The sequence below is a fragment of the Oncorhynchus mykiss genome, chromosome 17 (assembly GCF_057628025.1).
Source record: "Oncorhynchus mykiss isolate SJ-2025 chromosome 17, ASM5762802v1, whole genome shotgun sequence".
NCBI classification, from domain to species: Eukaryota; Metazoa; Chordata; class Actinopteri; order Salmoniformes; family Salmonidae; genus Oncorhynchus; species Oncorhynchus mykiss.
In genome coordinates this window covers 39,493,722-39,513,853 of record NC_143038.1, presented here as the reverse complement: position 1 = coordinate 39,513,853, position 20,132 = coordinate 39,493,722, and the positions used below count along the sequence as shown (strand labels likewise).

At 42.3% G+C, this 20,132-nt stretch overlaps 1 protein-coding gene across 2 annotated transcripts; it reads left to right on the top strand.

Annotated features, from left to right (window-relative positions):
• Window positions 1-2,290: 2,290 nt before the first annotated feature.
• On the top strand, window positions 2,291-19,009 carry LOC110494137 (voltage-gated hydrogen channel 1). Of its 2 annotated transcripts, none has more exons than XM_090205532.1 (6): window positions 2,291-2,891; window positions 14,504-14,684; window positions 14,945-15,049; window positions 16,008-16,239; window positions 16,447-16,559; window positions 16,700-19,009. In XM_090205532.1, exons 2-6 carry the CDS (start codon window positions 14,508-14,510, stop codon window positions 16,754-16,756), a joined length of 684 nt encoding a protein of 227 aa, XP_090061658.1. In that variant the 5' UTR covers window positions 2,291-2,891; window positions 14,504-14,507; the 3' UTR covers window positions 16,757-19,009. The 2 variants fall into 2 exon arrangements, with proteins under 2 accessions (XP_090061658.1, XP_021424582.2); XM_021568907.3 differs by having other exon boundaries at window positions 2,335-2,891; window positions 14,459-14,684.
• The last annotated feature ends 1,123 nt before the right edge of the window (window positions 19,010-20,132 follow it).

Here is a 20,132-nt window from a genome sequence, read left to right as displayed (position 1 = left end):
CGCCACCATGGGGCACTCTATGCACAACGTTGACATCAACAAACCGCTCACCCACATGACGCCAAGCACGCTGTCTGACATCTGCCCGGTACAGTTGAAACTGGGATTCATCCGTGAAAAGCACACTATTCCAGAGTTCCAGTGGCCATGGAAGGTGAGCATTTGCCCACTGAAGTCAGTTACAACGCCAAACTGAAGTCAGGTCAAGACCCTGGTGAGGACGAAGAGCATGCAGGTGAGCTTCCCTGAGACGGTTACTGACAGTTTGTACAGATATTCTTCGGTTCTGCAAACCCACAGTTTCATCAGCTGTCCATGTGGCTGGTCTAAGATGATCCCGCAGGTGAAGAAGCTGGAGGTCCTGGGCTGACGTGGTTACACATGGTCTGCGGTTGTAAGGCCGGTTGGACGTACTGTGGCATTGTGTTGCGTGACAAAACTGCACATTTTAGAGTGGCCTTTAATTGTCCCCCAGCACAAGGTGCACCTGTGTAATGATCATGCTGTTTAATCAGTTTCTTGATATGCCACATCTGTCAGGTGGATGGATTCTCTTGGAAAAGGAGACATGCTCACAAACAGGGATGTAAACAAATTAATGCACAAAATTTGAGAGAAATAAGCTTTTTGTGCATCTGGAAATTTTCTGGGATCTTTTATTTAATCTCAGAACAGGTTTTAATCTTAAAACAGGTTATAGGCTACATGTGGACCACCAAGTTAGAACAACAGGCAAAATTAAGAGGGGTAAATAAACCATCTTATTAGGGTGATGGTTTATTTACCCCTCTTAATTTTGCCTGTTGTTCTAACTTGGTGGTCCACATGTAGCCTATAACCTGTTTTAGAGAAATGTAATCATTGAATATTGTAAGAGCTTCCATTGTCTGCTTATATGCCCCCCTTATTTATCCTACCGTGCTGACTTGGGGTACAGGGAGAACACTGTAAGAATGGCCCATGTTCTGAATTCTGTTGCTGTACATTTCAAAAGTGCTAAACAAATAGTTATATTGACTAACATAAGCTACTAACATCTTACTACACAACATACACTTAGTATTACTTTCTTAGCTACAGTATACATATCTCCCTGGCATATTACATAATTTATGCAGCAGCATAAAGAAAAAAACAAGGTTGAATCATGATGATGTCATTGATCTTCAAGTCGTAGCCCTAGAAAGAGGATGGATTTACAATTCCGAGTTGGATGACCGTTCAAAGCATATTTCCCAGTGGGAGCTCATTTATTCCTGACTTCACAGTTTTCTTGAACTTACTGAAGTCAAGTTTTCGCAGTTCTGAGTTAACAGTTGTTTTGAGCGCAGCACATTGACAGCATGGCAAATGTTGACTGTTTATCATTTTAAACTTGGAAAAGATTTGGGACCACACAGCCACTGTCACTGATTCCTTCTAAACCATTCATTGGGGAATTTGCGATTTCCTACTTGTTGTGTAATGAGCACCGATACGTTTTATCTATAATTTCTCTTCATTATTTCTCTTCGTGTGACAAGGATTAAAAGGGATAGTAGATAGCGACAGTAGATTGTCGACTTGATTAATGATGATGACTGCTAGCTAAGATTTTGAAAGTATGATGTTGACATGATCAGTCAACTAAAAGCTACAGTACATATAACATGATTTGACATCATTTTGTCTGCTGCCAATGACCTTGAGCCCTCTTAGATGTGCACTTCTAATGTAACTCTATGGCAGCACCCAAGGGGCTATAATTTTTTAGGGTCTCCCCTTAGACTTGGCGGTGACGTATTGTCCCCATGAGTGACAGAACACTGAGCCAATCATGGCGCAAGGCTCTGTATTTTCTGCTGGCTTGCCCCACCACCACAGAAAGCACTGAGCTAGGCTGAAACACCTGGATTTTGGAGCTGCCTTACTCAAGAAAACAAAAAAGAGACCATGTATGTATGTGGCTTTATTAACTGATATATATATATATATATATATGTTATATATGTTTAAATTGTTTGCAAATTGATATGTGACAGTATGAATGCCAAAATAACATGCAAAACAGACAAGGCCCCCAATATATATATATATTTGTGCTAAAAATGTGGGGCTCAGAACATGTGGCTCTGCCCCACCTGCCCTGAATGTTGTTGTTTTTTCTTCCTTTATTTAACTAGGCAAGTTAGTTAAAAACAAATTCTTATTTTCAATGACAGCCTAGGAACAGTGGGTTAACTGTCTGTTCAGGGGCAGAACGACAGATTTGTACCTTGTCATCTCAGGGATTTGAACTTGTAAAAAGTCCAATGCTCTAACCACTAGCCTACCCTGCCGCACCGATGACGGGTTGCCACTGGTGACGTGTGGTTATGGAACATCAAAAGGTTCCCGCTCGATCAAAAAACATTTGGGGCTGAAGCCCTCGAAGCCCAGCCCTAGTGATGCCACTGGACAATGGCCCATCAAGTCATTGGGAGCTGCTCCGTCATTTTGTCAACAAGGCAGCATGGTGATCATTCAGAAACATACATCTATTTTCCATAAAATACATTTTTGCATTTTCAAACTTGTTTTCATTGGGAAGGCAGATACAGCGTTTATCAAAAGCAATCACCTTTGCAAGAAAAACACATAATCCTACTCATTAATACACGTGCGTAAATTAGGCTACATCACTTTTGTTTTGAGTCGATATAGCCTTTGAATAATAGGCTCACGTCTGGGAGGCGGTGCGGTTCCAAATTTTATGCAGTCAACTTTCGTCTACACGGGCGCCGTTCCTCTTGGAATGTGCTGGTTCTGAGACAGAGGCGGAGTTGAGGACAAAGGTTTTATGGGAAAAACGGAGGACATCAACAACTTTTCAACGGGACTATAAACTATTAAAGCACTAGGTCTACATTAAGGTAAACATACTTTATTTGTTGAAGGTGGTTATGGCTTTACACTGCAATAGGATTTGGAGTTGCTCAGATGGTATTATATTAGTGAACTGGCTATTTCTTTGGTGGATATGAACATATTTTAAGGCGCTACTCTAAAGTAAATAGTTCAAGGATGACACGAATTATAAACGATGTATTATGCCAGTTAATTCAATTGATTTGCACATAGTGTAAAGTGCAGAGCGGGCGTTGTTTTTTTATACCAGCAGGAAATCACGAGTTGTCCTCAAGATGCCTGGGTTTGAGCTGTAGATCAGACGTTCCCCGCAAGTGTCGCTCAATATTCCGAAACATAGTTGCCAACACATTATATGGTTCTACAATAGTGAGTGGCAATTCCAGTCCTCGGTGGACTGAGTGGTGTCATTTCTCGTGTGGCCTCAAATTGATAGCCTGGTCCCAGATCTGTTTGTGTTATCATGTCAAAGCCTTGTCACTCCGGAGTGGTATACTACGAAGTAAGCTAGATCTACTCAGGATTTTATAATACTAGCCAGGTTCACTTAGTTTAACATTCCAGGTCAGGCTTCATCCATACTACGACGGTAGATATTGCTTTTCTACGGATTCACGGCCTGTTCACCCCACCCGGCTACCGCCTAGAAGGCGGAGACAGTACAGGTGCATCAAAGCTGGGATTTAGAGACAGACAAACAGCTTCTTATTTTTGATTGTGTGTATTGCTGTAGTGTTGGACCTCCACTGAACACAAATTACCGTAAAATATGGGTCCCATGTTTCATGAGCTGAAAAAAAAGAGCCCATCCAGGCATTTTCCATACGCACAAAAAACGTATTTCTCTTAAACTTTGTGCACACATTTGTTTATATCCCTGTTAAAGCATTACTCTTTGCCAACTTAATCCATCCACCTGACAGGTGTGGTATATCAAGAAGCTGATTAAACAGTATGATCATTACAAAGGTCAAATAAATCAAATTGTAATGGTCGCATACACATATTTAGTAGATTATATTACTGGTGTAGCGAAATCCTTGTGTTCCTGCACCACTTTAAAATGTGCAGTTTTCTCACACAACACAATGCAGCAGATGTATCAAGTTTTGAGGGAGCGTGCAATTGGCATGCTGCCTGCAGGAATTTGCACCAGAGCTGTTGCCAGAGAATTGAATGTTCATTTATCTACCATGTCGTTTTTAGAGAATTTGGCAGTACGTCTAACCGGCCTCACGTCTAACCGGCCTCACAACCACAAGCCGCGTGTGGGTTAGCGGTTTGCTGATGTCAATGTTGTGAACAGAGTGCCCCATGATGGCGGTGGGGTTATGGTATGGGCAGGCATAAGCTACGAACAACAATCACAATTGCATTTTATTGATGGCAATTTGAATTCACAAAGATGCCATGATGAGATCCTGAGGCCCATTGTCGTGCCATTAATCCGCCGCCATCACCTCATGGTTCAGCATGATAATGCACTGCCCCATGTTGTAAGGACCTGTACACAATCCCTAGAAGCTGAAAATGTCAAATTTCTTCCATAGCCTGCATACCAGAAATCACCCATTGAGCATGTTTGGTGTGCTCTGGATCGACGTGTGTTCCAGTTCCCAACAATATCCAGCAACTTCGCACAGCCATTGAAGAGGAGTGGGACAACATTCCACACAATCAACAGCCTGATCAACTCTATGCGAAGGAGAGCGCTGCACACCAGATACGGACTGCTTTTCTGACCCACACCCCTACCTTTTAAAAATAAGTATCTGCGACCAACCGATTCATATCTGTATTCCCAGGCATGTGAAATTGATAGATTTGGGCCTAAATCGACTGATTTCCTAATGAACATTTACTCGTTAAAATCTTTGAAATTGTTGCATGTTGCATTTTTATATATTTTTTATTCAGTATAGAAACACAAACTTTTCGCTGCACCTGGGTTATCTGCATACCTCTGTACGCGACCAATAAACTTTGATTTGAACCTGCTACGTTTATTCTCCTAACCTGCTATGTTTGTTTCTAACCTTCCACCTTAATGATCCTACTCTGCCTAACTGGCTTAGCTAAAATATTGTTAGGTTTCGACACACCCACTGGTATTGATGATCCCACTTGTTTCGCAATGTTCACTTTCAGACACACCCCAAGTAGGCCTATGCAGTTCCCCATACTTGCGTCCACCTGCCACAAGCACACTTTTTACTGTGCGTGCATGTTGCAAATGGCTAGCAGCATTTCCCAAACTCTGAGCACATTTTGGTTTTTGACCTAACACTACATAGCTGATTCAAATGATCAAATCTTGATGATTAGTTGATTTGAATCAGTTTTGTGGTGCTAGGGCAAAAACCGAACATACACCCATTGTGGTCACGAGGACCGAGTTTGGGAAACCCTGGAGCTAGTGGAATGCCGGAACATCAATAACCCATGGAACAAGTCCGTGCCACATTTTCATTTGTGTCAAAATGAAATACAAGTTATCTTGCAAATTCATCAGAAAGTAGGCTTTATTTTAATACTTATTGTTAATGCCATCTTGTTGTGTGATTATCAATGCACAAGCATCATTTTCCCACGGCTATCGCTCCTTCTTCTACATGTGGAACAGCTTGTTGCATTGTGGCCATAGACATACCATCCATAGAAGGGTTTTGGAATCTCAATTTTACTTTAAAACGAATGCGCTAGCAGTGGCTGCCAGTCTTAACTTAACTGCCATCAATGGATTATAGAGTATGTCTATGGTTGGTTGCAGCTGTGTTTGCCTTTGCTAGCAGTGGCTGCCAGTCTTAACTTAACTGCCATCAATGGATTATAGAGTATGTCTATGGTTGGTTGCAGCTGTGTTTGCCTTTCGCAAATTTCAAAGTACAATCTCGTGAAAAACCTACAGTTTGGAATGCAAATGCTGTCATTACTAAATGTGTAATGTGATAGGTATTAACCATTTGTGACCCACCACCTGTATTCGATCCTATGTAGCAACATTTGAAATTTAGTTTTTTACATTGGATAAAATTAGAGACTCTGAGCCAGAAAATGGTATGGTACACTGCAGTTGAGGAACAATTACAAAGTAAACCTGTAATCCTACTGTTGAGAAAATGGCCTGGTTCGAGTACAGGCTCTGTCGCAGCAGGCTGCGACTGGGAGACCCATGGGACGGCGCACAATTTGCCCAGCGTCGTCCAGGTTAGGGTAGGGTTGGGCTGGCAGGGATGTCCTTGTCCCATCGCGCTCTAGTGACTCCTGTCGCGGGCCGGGGGCAAGCATGCTGACACAGTCGCCAGGTGTACAGTGTTTCCTCCGACACATTGGTGTGGCTGGCTTCCGGGTTAAGCAGGCATTGTGTCAAGAAGCAGCGCGGCTTGGTTGGGTCGTGTTTCGGAGGACGGATGGCTCTCGACCTTCGCCTCTCCCGAGTTCGTACGGGAGTGGCAGAGATGAGACAAGACTGGGGAGAAAAAGGGGTCAAAGTAAAAAATCAAATCCAACTTGATCTAGTCCTTGGCCTATATCCTAATTTGACTTTGGTGCAGGTTATGTGGTTCTTCACATTACCGTCTCTGGAAAACACACACTATATCAAATCTAAGTTTGTCACATGCACAGGATACAGAAGGTGTAAACAGAACAGTGAAATGGTTACTTTCAGAGTGGAGTCTTTTATTTAGACATGTAGCTAACTAGCTAGCTAAACAATGAACAATAATCTCAACTCTAGTGCCGCGTTCAAAACAACTGGGAAAAATCTATTTGAACAGTCAACCAACTCAGGAAATCGGGCCACTTTCTAGAGCTCCTACCCAGATCATACACGTAACGTTAGCTAGCGAGCCAGCCGGCTAATGTTAGCTAACTAGATAACAGTACGCTTTAACTTGCAATGAAAACCTAGCTAGACTTTTACCCATATATATGGATGACCGCTTCTCCCTCTATCATGGATGACATGGTTGACCTTAGTTTGAAGATGTTGTACAGACAGTTGTTTTATACAACCGCTTTCTTTCTGTGTTCTCTTTTTGGACTCTCTCCGCATTTGTGTTATGTTACCAAATATAACATATACTGATTTGAGTGTCCCAAAAAAATAAAATAAAGCAGTACATCACATTACCCCACCGCTACATATCCACAGCACAAAATGTACAATACCACCATAAAACAATATTCATATTTACGTGTGTAGAGTGCATGTGTGATTATGTGTTTGTCGGTCTGTCTCTTCACAGTTCACGTTGTTCCGTAAGATGTAGTTTTCATCTGTTTAAAAAAAAAAACTGGTTTTACTGCTTGCATGAGTTACTTGATGTTGAATGGAGTTCCATGTAGTCATGGATAGTACTGTGTGTTTCCCGGAGTCTGTTCTGGACTTGTGGGCTGTGAAGAAACTCCTTGTGGGGTACATCACTGTGGCCGAGCTCGCTGCCATTTAGGACCTCTATATCAGGCAGTGTCAGTGGAAGGTTTGGAAAAGACTCCAGCCACCCAAGCCATAGACTGTTCACTCTGCTACTGTCTGGCAAACAGTACCGGAGCATCGGCTTTCGGAATAACAGGCTCCGAGACAGCTTCTACCCCCAAGCCATTAGACTGCTAAATAGTCAGGGTAACCAATAATTAACTATCTGTGTACAAGAACACTTCCTAATAAAATACTAAATAAAACATGAACCAGCACTTGCAATCCCAACTACGCTGACCAAAAATATGAACGCAACATGTAAAGTGTTGCTCCCATGTTTCTTGAGCTGAAATAAAATATCCCAGAAATGTTCCATATGCTCAAAACACTTATTTCTCTCAAATGGTGTTCACACATTTTTTTACATCCCTGTTGGTGAGAATTTATCCTTTGCCAAGATAATCTATCCACCTGACAGGTGTGGCATATCAAGAAGCTGATTAAACAGCATGATCATTACACAGGCCTGGCTTCCCAGTGGGTGGGCCTATGCCCTCCCAGGCCCAACCATGGCTGTGCCCCTGCCCAATCATGTGAAATCCATAGATTAGGGCCTAATGAATTTATTTGTTGCATTTTGCGTTTATATTTTTGTTCAGTATAGCTCTGACTCTACTGAAGTGTACTTTCTATGCCTGTGATATGGGGTTCCCCCCTCAGAACAGCCTCAATTCATCAGGGCAATGACTCTACAAGGTGTCTAAAGCGTTCCACAGGGATGCTGACCCATGTTGAATTAAATGATACCTACAGTTGTGTCAAGTTGGTTGGATGTCCTTGGTTGGTGGACCATTCTTGATACACATGGGAAACTTTTGAGCGTGAAAAACCCAGCAGCATTGCAGTTCTTGACACAAACCGATGCGCATCGCACCTACTACCATAAGCCGTTCAAAAGCACGTCAATCTTTTGTCTTGCCCATTCACCCTCAATGGCACACATACACAATCCATGTCTCAATTTTCTCAAGGCTTAAAAGTCCTTCTTTAACCTGTCTCCTGCCCTCCATCTACACTGATTTGAAGTGACATCCAGTAAGGGATCATAACTTTCACCTGGTCAGTCTGTCAAGGAAAGACAAGGTGTACTTAATGTGATGTACACTCGGTGTGTATACACACACACACACACTCACTACATTGACACTTTCACACAAACCCCACACACATTCAAATATACTACAAACGCATACCGACACAACACAAACATTTTACACAAATTTGCTGCTGCTACTCTGTTCTTTATTTTACTCATCTATCACGATGCCTAGTCACTTTACCCTGCCTTCATGTACAGTCGTGGCCAAAAGTTTTGAGAATGACACAAATATTAATTTCCACAAAGTTTGCTGCTTCAGTGTCTTTAGATATTTTTGTCAGATGTTACTATGGAATACTGAAGTATAATTACAATAATTTCATAAGTGTCAAAGGTTTTTATTGACAATTACATGAAGTTGATGCAGAGTCAATATTTGCAGTGTTGACTCTTATTTTTCAGCAATCTGCCCTGGCATGCTGTCAATTAACTTCTGGGCCACATCCTGACTGATGGCAGCCCATTCTTGCATAATCAATGCTTGGAGTTTGTCAGAATTTGTGGGGGTTTGTTTGTCCACCTGCCTCTTGAGGATTCTTGTGATTATTGTGATTAAGGTCTGGGGAGTTTCCTGGCCATGGACCCAAAATATCGATGTTTTGTTCTTCGAGCCACTTAGTTATCAATTTTGCCTTATGGCAAGGTGCTCCATCATGCTGGAAAAGGCATTGTTCATCACCAAACTGTTCCTGGATGGTTGGGAGAAGTTGCTCTTGGAGGATGTGTTGGTACCGTTCTTTATTCATGGCTGTGTTCTTAGGGAAAATTGTGAGTGAGCCCACTCCCATGGCTGAGAAGCAACCCCACACCTTGTCTTCTCCGGACAAGCTTTTTTCCGGATGCCCCAAACAATCGGAAAGGGGATTCATCAGAGAAAATTACTTTACCCCAGTCCTCAGCAGTCCAATCCCTGTACCTTTTGCAGAATATCAGTCTGTCCCTGATGTTTTTCCTGGAGAGAAGTGGCTTCTTTGCTGCCCTTCTTGACACCAGGCCATCCTCCAAAAGTCTTCGCCTCACTGTGCGTGCAGATGCACTCACGCCTGCCTGTTGCAATTCCTGAGCAAGCTCTGTACTGGTGGTGCCCCGTTCCCGCAGCTTAATCAACTTTAGCAGACGTCTTGGCGCTTGCTGGACTTTCTTGGGCGCCCTGAAGCCTTCTTCACAACAATTGAACCGCTCCCCTTGAAGTTCTTGATGAGCCAATAAATGGTTGATTTAGGTGCAATCTTACTGGCAGCAATGTCCTTGCCTGTGAAGCCCATTTTGTGCAGAGCAATGATGAAGGCACATGTTTCCTTGCCATGATTGACAGAGGAAGAACAATGATTCCTTTTGGAGCTTCCAGTCTGTTAATCAAACTCAATCAGCATGACCGAGTGATCTCCAGCCTTGTCCTCGTCAACACTCACAACTATGTTAATTTGAGAATCACTGACATGATGTCAGCTGGTCCTTTTGTGGCAGGGCTGAAATGCAGTGGAAATGTTTTTGGGGATTCAGTTCATTTGCATGGCAAAGAGGGACTTTGCAATTCATCTGATCACTCTTCATAACATTCTGGAGTATATGCAAATTGCTATCATACAAACTAAGGCAGTAGACTTTGAAAATTAATATTTGTGTCATTCTCAACTTTTGGCCACAACTGTACATACAATGGGGCAAAAAGTATTTAGTCAGCCACCAATTGTGCAAGTTCTCCCACTTAAAAAGATGAGAGGCCTGTAATTTTCATCATAGGTACACTTCAACTATGACAGACAAAATGAGAAAAAAATCCAGAAAATCACATTGTAGGTTTTTTAATGAATTTATTTGCAAATTATGGTGGAAAATAAGTATTTGATCACCTACAAACAAGCAAGATTTCTGGCTCTCACAGACCTGTAACTTCTTCTTTAAGAGGCCCCTCTGTCCTCCACTTGTTACCTGTATTAATGGCACCTGTTTGAACTTGTTATCAGTATAAAAGACACCTGTCCACAACCTTAAACAGTCACACTCCAAACTCCACTATGGCCAAGACTAAAGAGCTGTCAAAGGACACCAGAAACAAAATTGTAGACCTGCACCAAGCTGGGAAGACTGAATCTGCAATAGGTAAGCAGCTTGGTTTGAAGAAATCAACTGTGGGAGCAATTATTAGGAAATGGAAGACATACAAGACCACTGATAATCTCCCTCGATCTGGGGCTCCCATGGGGTCAAAAATAATCACAAGAACAGTGAGCAAAAATCCCAGAACCACACGGGGGGACCAAGTGAATGACATGCAGAGAGCTGGGACCAAAGTAAGAAAGCCTACCATCAGTAACACACTACGCCGCCAGGGACTCAAATCCTGCAGTGCCAGACGTGTCCCCCTGCTTAAGCCAGTACATGTCCAGGGCTGTCTGAAGTTTGATAGAGAGCATTTGGATGATCCAGAAGAAGATTGGAAGAATGTCATATGGTCAGATGAAACCAAAATATAACTTTTTGGTAAAAACTCAACTCGTCGTGTTTGGAGGACAAAGAATGCTGAGTTGCATCCAAAGAACACCATACCTACTGTGAAGCATGGGGGTGGGATCATCATGCTTTGGGGCTGTTTCTCTGCAAAGGGACCGGGACAACTGATCCGTGTAAAGGAAAGAATGAATGGGGGCCATGTACAGTGCCTTGCGAAAGTATTCGGCCCCCTTGAACTTTGCGACCTTTTGCCACATTGCAGGCTTCAAACATAAAGATATAAAACTGTATTTTTTTGTGAAGAATCAGCAACAAGTGGGACACAATCATGAGGTGGAACGACATTTATTGGATGTTCCAATTTTTTTTAACAAATCAAAAACTGAAAAATTGGGCGCGCAAAATTATTCAGCCCCCTTAAGTTAATACTTTGTAGCGCCACCTTTTGCTGCGATTACAGCTGTAAGTCGCTTGGGGTATGTCTATCAGTTTTGCACATCGAGAGACTGAATTTTTTTCCCATTCCTCCTTGCAAAACAGCTCGAGCTCAGTGAGGTTGGATGGAGAGCATTTGTGAACAGCAGTTTTCAGTTCTTTCCACAGATTCTCGATTGGATTCAGGTCTGGACTTTGACTTGGCCATTCTAACACCTGGATATGTTTATTTTTGAACCATTCCATTGTAGACTTTGCTTTATGTTTTGGATCATTGTCTTGTTGGAAGACAAATCTCCGTCCCAGTCTCAGGTCTTTTGCAGACTCCATCAGGTTTTCTTCCAGAATGGTCCTGTATTTGGCTCCATCCATCTTCCCATCAATTTTAACCATCTTCCCTGTCCCTGCTGAAGAAAAGCAGGCCCAAACCATGATGCTGCCACCACCATGTTTGACAGTGGGGATGGTGTGTTCAGCTGTGTTGCTTTTACGCCAAACATAACGTTTTGCATTGTTGCCAAAAAGTTCCATTTTGGTTTCATCTGACCAGAGCACCTTATTCCACATGTTTGGTGTGTCTCCCAGGTGGCTTGTGGCAAACTTTAAACAACACTTTTTATGGATATCTTTAAGAAATGGCTTTCTTCTTGCCACTCTTCCTTAAAGGCCAGATTTGTGCAATATACGACTGATTGTTGTCCTATGGACAGAGTCTCCCACCTCAGCTGTAGATCTCTGCAGTTCATCCAGAGTGATCATGGGCCTCTTGGCTGCATCTCTGATCAGTCTTCTCCTTGTATGAGCTGAAAGTTTAGAGGGACGGCCAGGTCTTGGTAGATTTGCAGTGGTCTGATACTCCTTCCATTTCAATATTATCGCTTGCACAGTGCTCCTTGGGATGTTTAAAGCTTGGGAAATCTTTTTGTATCCAAATCCGGCTTTAAACTTCTTCACAACAGTATCTCGGACCTGCCTGGTATGTTCCTTGTTCTTCATGATGCTCTCTGCGCTTTTAACGGACCTCTGAGACTATCACAGTGCAGGTGCATTTATACGGAGACTTGATTACACACAGGTGGATTGTATTTATCATCATTAGTCATTTAGGTCAACATTGGATCATTCAGAGATCCTCACTGAACTTCTGGAGAGAGTTTGCTGCACTGAAAGTAAAGGGGCTGAATAATTTTGCACGCCCAATTTTTCAGTTTTTGATTTGTTAAAAAAGTTTGAAATATCCAATAAATGTCGTTCCACTTCATGATTGTGTCCCACTTGTTGTTGATTCTTCACAAAAAAATACAGTTTTATATCTTTATGTTTGAAGCCTGAAATGTGGCAAAAGGTCGCAAAGTTCAAGGGGGCCGAATACTTTCGCAAGGCACTGTATCGTGAGATTTTGAGTGAAAACCTCCTTCCATCAGCAAGGGCATTGAAGATGAAACGTGGCTGGGTCTTTCAGCATGACAATGATCCCAAACACACCGCCCGGGCAACGAAGGAGTGGCTTCGTAAGTAGCATTTCAAGGTCCTGGAGTGGCCTAGCCAGTCTCCAGATCTCAACCCTATAAAAAATCTTTGGAAGGAGTTGAACGTCCGTGTTGCCCAGCAACAGCCCCAAAACATCACTGCTCTAGAGGAGATCTGCATGGAGGAATGGGCCAAAATACCAGCAACAGTGTGTGAAAACCTTGCAAAGATTTACAGAAAACGTTTGACGTTTCATTGCCAACAAAGGGTATATAACATTGAGTATTGAGATAAACTTTTGTTATTTACTAAATACTTTTTTGCCCCACTGTATCTACCTGCCTTCATGTACATAGCTACCTAAAATAACTCGTACCTCTGCACCTTGATCTGGTACTGTTACTCCCTGTATATAGCTCCATTTTTGTGTATTTTATTCCTCTTGTGTTACAATTTGTTATAATTTTTAAACTGCATCGTTGGGAAAGGCTCGTAAGCAAGCATTTCACGGTAAAGACTACACCAGTTGTACTTGGCCAATATGACAAATACAATTTGATTTGATTTGTAGTATAGGGCTCTGGCATGACAAGGAGTTGACATGACACAAACAGATCTTGGAAAATAAAGGAGAGCCACACACACTAGGAGCTCAAATGCAGAAATGTTTATGTCCAACATTTCGACAGACAAGCTGTCTTCATCAGGGTACAATGGCAAACATTGCGGGGTGACTCATTTATATAGTGTCAAAAGACACAAATACAGGTGTCTGTAATCATGGCCGGGTGTGGCCTGATATCATTGGTTAATTCTCATATTTTAAAATGGCATACAAAAAACATGAATGGATAGCGTACAATCATAAATACAATTTGGCTACATAAGCCTACAAACATTTACAATGAATAGCAAAATGACAACAATCACGAGAATGGCTTCAGATCAAAGTCTATGTTGAGACTGAAGGGAGCAAAGGTCTTTAAATTAAAGATCCAGGCAGCCTCTCGTTTTAGCAATAAATTGTCGAGGTCACCCCCTCTCCTAGATCTTGGACCAGGCTATAGAATTGTTGACATATGCTTATTATTAGCCTACTATTTTACACTTGTTACATTGTTAAAACCATTTGTTGACCATTATCACTAAACGTATTAAAGCTTTTTGACAAAATAAATAAAACAAGTATTTATTGTAATGATAAAATCTATTGGTCTAGATTTTCTTAGGAAATTCAACATAGGTTGGCCACACAGTTCACTTGCATCTTGAGTCAAATGGTTTGGTTTGTTGACATCTTGCATGCTTTTGTAATGTTTAAAAGTAGAAGTATACTCGTATTGTACAGTACAATGAATTACTGTTAGAGCAGTCAGTCATAAATTGCAATAGGCTGTCTATTCTTTGTGTATATGAAAATTTGAGGGTTACAATATGTATCCCAACGCTTAATCAACATGCTGGGGATGATATGAACCTTGTTAATGCTAGTAAATTGGTTAAACTAACAATGTCAATGTTAGGAAATGAAAACCTTAGATAAACACTAGGGCTATTGAGTTATTGTACTTCAGACAAACTTGTGACATTTGATAGCTTTGGCATTTAACATTCAGTTAACGTATAACTAGGAAAACCACAGTCTATTTGTGGTGGGCCACCCCACCCCCCTGCAGCACCATGTCCAAGTACCTGAGGCATTTCACCACGGTGGGTGATGACCACACAGCCCATTGGCACAACGAGGGGCTGCATGAGGCTAGAGAGGAGACAGGACCAGCCACAGGACAGCTGCCCCACTTACAAGTCACCTTCAGAGACTCCCTGAAGAGACTCTACAGCTCAGACAGATTCCAGGTATGGAATATGAGTGGAGTAGGCAATGCTCATACTATCTATCCAACACAGTCAATGTTACCTTTGCTCAAATCAAATGTCAACTGTGGATGGGGAATGTGTGTTTCTCAGTCTAGGCTGCAAATGTGACAGTAAATTCACTCCCCTTCTCTTGTTGTACATTGTCAGAAGGTTGGTCTTTACTGATGTTGGGTGTTTCACTGTGGTTTGGATCGCTATGGTGTTGGTCTTTGATGTTGAGTGTTTGCCTTTTGGTTTAGATAGCTGTGGTATGCCTGGTCATCCTGGATGCATTCTTTGTGCTGGGCGAGCTACTGATCGACCTGTCAATCATCAAGTTGGAGCATGGGCACGTTGCCCCTCAGGTGAGATATGTCCACCGAGTGGCGTAGTGGTCTAAGGCAGTGCATCTCGGTGCTAGAGGCGTCACTAAATACCGTGGTTCGATTCCGGGCTGTATGACAACGGTCCGGGATTGGGAGTCCCATAGGGCAGCGCACAATCGGCCCAGCGTCATCCAGGTTAGGGGAGAGTTTGCCCGGGGTAGGCTGTCGTAAAATAAGAATATGTTCTTAACTGACTTGCCTAGTTAAATTTAGGGAATAGGTTGCTATTTGGCACACGGATCAAGAAATGCGTGACCCAAACCTTCTTACAACTCCTCCTCTGTCCTTTCCCTTGTCGTGGAAATTTCCTCTATTTACCAAATCATGGGAGCAAACCACACACACAAATCAGAGTTAGTTATCAAAGTCCATCTTTAATTATATGAGCTCTATCACAACCCTGTGACTCTCAGATTGATTCAGTGTCTCCCAGTGAATCCTCTGAGAGCCCCCTTACAATGCAACTGAGTTCCTTTAATAGCAAAGACACACATAGTCAGACAGCATAGACATAACTCATCGTTCAGCTTTGTCTCCTTTCCCAAACCCAGAACCATAAACCAATCCTCCATATCAACAGGCATATATCAAATTGTCATTTAGATACAACCCACTCTAAATACAAACTCCTGGACAAACTCACGGAGAGGAGGGTGAGGCTATAGTTTAAGATAGAAACAACACTGCAACCCTTCTTTCCCCACTAGAAAAGGTAGGGAGTAAAAGATATGTTTACACATGATGACACTTTGACCTCTCCCCTCTCAGCGGCCATGCAACTTAGTCTTGACATAGAACAGATACTGCAACCCTGCCCACAGTATTATACAAAAATACCATTCTGATGAGAATTAACTTACACACATTTGATAAATATAAAACATCTTACATATGTTACCAACAAATTCTGAATCTTCCCTAACACCCTCTTCACCAGGTCTTCCACTACCTGAGTCTGGCTCTTCTCACCTTCTTCATGGTGGAGCTGGCTGGAAAGCTCTTTGCCTACAGGCTGGAGTTTTTCCATCACAAGTTTGAGATGTTTGATGGGCTGGTGGTGATTGTGTCCTTCATCCTGGACATTGTGTATATCGCCAGTGAAGATGCCTTTGACGGCATGGGCCTCCTGATCCTCCTCAGGCTCTGGAGGGTGGCCAGGATCGTCAACGGTGAGAGATCCCCCACTGGTCGTGTTCATTAGGAACTCCCTGGACATGTCCAATAACAAACACAAATTTTAAGGTTTCCATTGTGAAACATGTTAAAGCTTGCCCTAATGAACACAACCTTTTATGTCACATACGGTAGCTAGCTAGGTCACCAATGTCACAGAATGGGTTTGTGTCCAACATGACATGTTTTCTTCCACCACCCAGGAATCCTGATGTCTGTGAAGTCACGGGCCGATCGCGAAGTTCAAAAGCTGAAGGAGAGCAACGATCACCTGGTCCAGCAAGTTAACGACCTACAAGAGCACAATGGCAAGATGGTGAGTTGGGCAGCCCCTGGGAACCCAAAACACCACCTGCCCGAGACCTGTTAAGGCGTTTAGATTCTACATCTTATGAAGAGCATCAGTCAACAAACCTGGTTTTAACCCACCCTTCAATCTCTTTCCCCCTTTTTTAGGAAAAAGAGAACAGTAAACTACGAGCTATCCTCCGACAGCATAAAATTGAGTTCTGATGCAGGAAGAGGAACATGATGCCATTTTTCATTATCCACTTATAGTGTCATTGGAATTGTTCAATAAACAAGGCTATATTCTAAATAGTGTTCACCATCCATACAACATTTCAGTAAGTAATTCCACAATGACAGGAGCTTACACTGAGTTACTAGCCTGGTCCTAGAGCCGTTTGTACTCTTGCCAACTCAATTGTTGTCATTGTCAAGCCAAACCTTTGGCATGACAATGAGTGAAAATAAGTTGGTATGATAACACACTGGCACTCAGGCTAGATACAATTGAGGTCGAAAGTTTACATACACCTTAGCCAAATACATTTAAACTCAGTTTTTCACAATTCCTGACATTTCATCCAAGTAAAAATTCACTGTCTTAGGTTAGTTAGGTTCACCACTTTATTTTAAGAATGTGAAATGTCAGAATAATAGTAGAGAGAATGATTTATTTAAGCTTTTATTTCTTTCATCACATTCCGAGTGGGTCAGAAGTTTACATGCACTCAATTAGTATTTGGTAGCATTGCCTTTAAATTGTTTAACTTGGGTCAAACATTTCGGTTAACCTTCCACAAGCTTCCCAAAATAAGTTGGGTGAATTTTGGCCCATTCCTCCTGAGAGAGCTGGTGTAACTGAGTCAGGTTTGTAGGCCTCCTTGCTCGACACATACTTTTTCAGTTCTGCCCACAAATATTCTATAAGATTGAGGTCTGGGCTTTGTGATGGCCACTCTAATACCTTGACTATGTTGTCCTTAAGCCATTTTGCAACTATGTTTGGGGTCATTGTCCATTTAGAAGACCCATTTGCGACCAAGCTTTAACTTCCTGACTGATGTCTTGAGATGTTGCTTCAATATATCCACATAACTTTCTTTCCTCATGATGCCATCTATTTTGTGAAGTGCACCAGACCATCCTGCAGCAAAGCACACCCACAACATGATGCTGTCACCCCCATGCTTCACGGTTGGGATGGTGTTCTTTGGCTTGCAAGCCTCCCCCTCTTTCCTCCAAACATAACAATGGTCATTATGGCCAAACAGTTCTATTTTTGTTTCATCAGACCAGAGTACATTTCTCCAAAAAGTACAAGCTTTGTCCCCATGTGCATTTGCATACCGTAGTCTGGCATTTTTATGGTGGTTTTGGAGCAGTGGCTGCTTCCTTGCTGAGCAGCCTCTCAGGTTATGTCGATATAGGACTCATTTTACTGTGGATATAGATACTTTTGTACCTGTTTCCTCCAGCATCTTCACAAGGTCCTTTGCTGTTCTGGGATTGATTTGCACTTTTCGCACCAAAGTATGTTCATCTCTAGGAGACAGAACGCGTCTCCTTCCTGAGCGGTATGACGGCTGTGTGGTCCCATGGTGTTTATACTTGCATACTATTGTTTGTACAGATGAACGTGGTACCTTCAGGCGTTTGGAAATTGCTCACAAGGATGAACCAGACTTGTGGAGGTCTTGGCTAATTTCTTTTGATTTTCCCCTGATGTCAAGCAAAGAGGCAATGAGTTTGAATGTAGGCCTTGAAATACATCCACAGGTACACCTCCAATTGACTCAAATGATGTCAATTAGCCTATCAAAAGCTTCTATAGCCATGACATGTTATGGAATTTTCCAAGCTGTTTAAAGGCACAGTCAACTTAGCGTATGTAAACTTCTGACCCACTGGAATTGTGATACAGTGAATTATAAGTTAAATAATCTGTAAACAGTTGTTGGAAAAATTACTTGTGTCATGCACAAAGTAGATGTCCTAACTGACTTGCCAAAACTATAGTTCGTTAACAAGAAATATGTGGACTGGTTGAAAAACAAGTTTAATTACTCCAACCTAAGTGTATGTAAACTTCCGACTTCAACTGTAGATTCCACATCATGAGCCAATGTTAGGTCAACCTTCCAAACATGATCTGCATATTCAAGCTGATTTTAATTGATTTGTAGGATTCATATCATATGCCAGTATCCTGCTTTGCAATACAAATACAAATTTGATATTTGTATCAAAATGTATGGATTTGTATGTGCTATGCCTGTATTCAAATAAGCAATGAATTGCCATCTAATTTGTTGTAAATAAGACCCTGTAATGAATGTAGCATCTGGCTGTTTTTCTGAATACCACTGTTGCCTGCTATGTAAAGACAATACAAGTATGAATCACTGAAAATGACATTTTATTAGAAAAAAAGTTTAACTATGTACAAATGAATAAAAACAAAGGTATTTGCTAACAGTATTTATGTAAATATTCAGACCCTTTACTCAGTACTTTGTTTAATCACCTCTGGCAGGGATTACAGCCTCGAGTCTTCTTGGGTATGACGCTGCAAGCTTGGCACATCTGTATTTGGGGAGTTTCTCCCATTCCTCTTGGGGAGTGTCGCTGCACAGCTATTTTTAGGTCTCTAGATGTTTGTTCAGGTTTAAGTTTGGGCTCTGGCTGGGCCACTCAAGGACATTCAGAGACTTGTCCCGAAGCCACTCCTGCGTTGTCTTGGGCTGTGTGCTTAGAGTCATTGTCCTGTTGGAAGGTGAACCGTCTCCCCAGTCTGAGGTCCTGAGTGCTCTGGAGCAGGTTTTCATCAAGGATCTCTGTACTTTGCTCCGTTCATCTTTCCCTCGATCCGGTCTAGTCTCCCAGTCCCTGCCACTGAAAAACAACCCAACAGCATGATGCTGCCACCACCATGCTGCACCATAGGGATGGTGCCAGGCTTTCTTCAGACGTGATGCTTGGTATTCATGCCAAAGAGTTCAATCTTGGTTTATCAGACCAGAAAATCTTGTTTCTCATGGTCTGAGAGTCCTTTAGGTGCCTTTTAGCAAACTCCAAGCAGGCTGTCATGTGCCTTTTACTGAGGATTGGCTTCCGTCTGGCCACTCTACCAGAAAGGCATGATTGGTGAAGTGATGCAGAGATGGCTGACCTAGAAGAGTCTCCCATTTCCACAGAGGAACTCGGGAACCATTGGGTTCTTGGTCACCTCCCAAGGCCTTTCTCCATCGATTGCTCAGTTTGGCTGGGCGGTCAGCTCTAGGAAGGGTCTTGGTGCTTCCAAACTTCTCCATCATTCTTAAATGGAAGGTCACTGTTCTTGGGGACCTTCAATGCTGCAGACATTCTTTGGTACCCTTACCCAGATCTGTGCCTCAACACAATCCTGTCTTGGAGCTTTACGGACAATTCCTTCGACCTCATGGCTTGCTTTTCGCTCTGACATGCACTGTCAACTGTGGTACCTTTTATATAGACAGGTGAGTGCCTTTCCAAATCATTTCCAATCAATTGAATTTACCACAGGTGGACTCCAAGTTGTAGAAAAAATCAAGGATTATCAATGGAAACAGGATGCACCTGA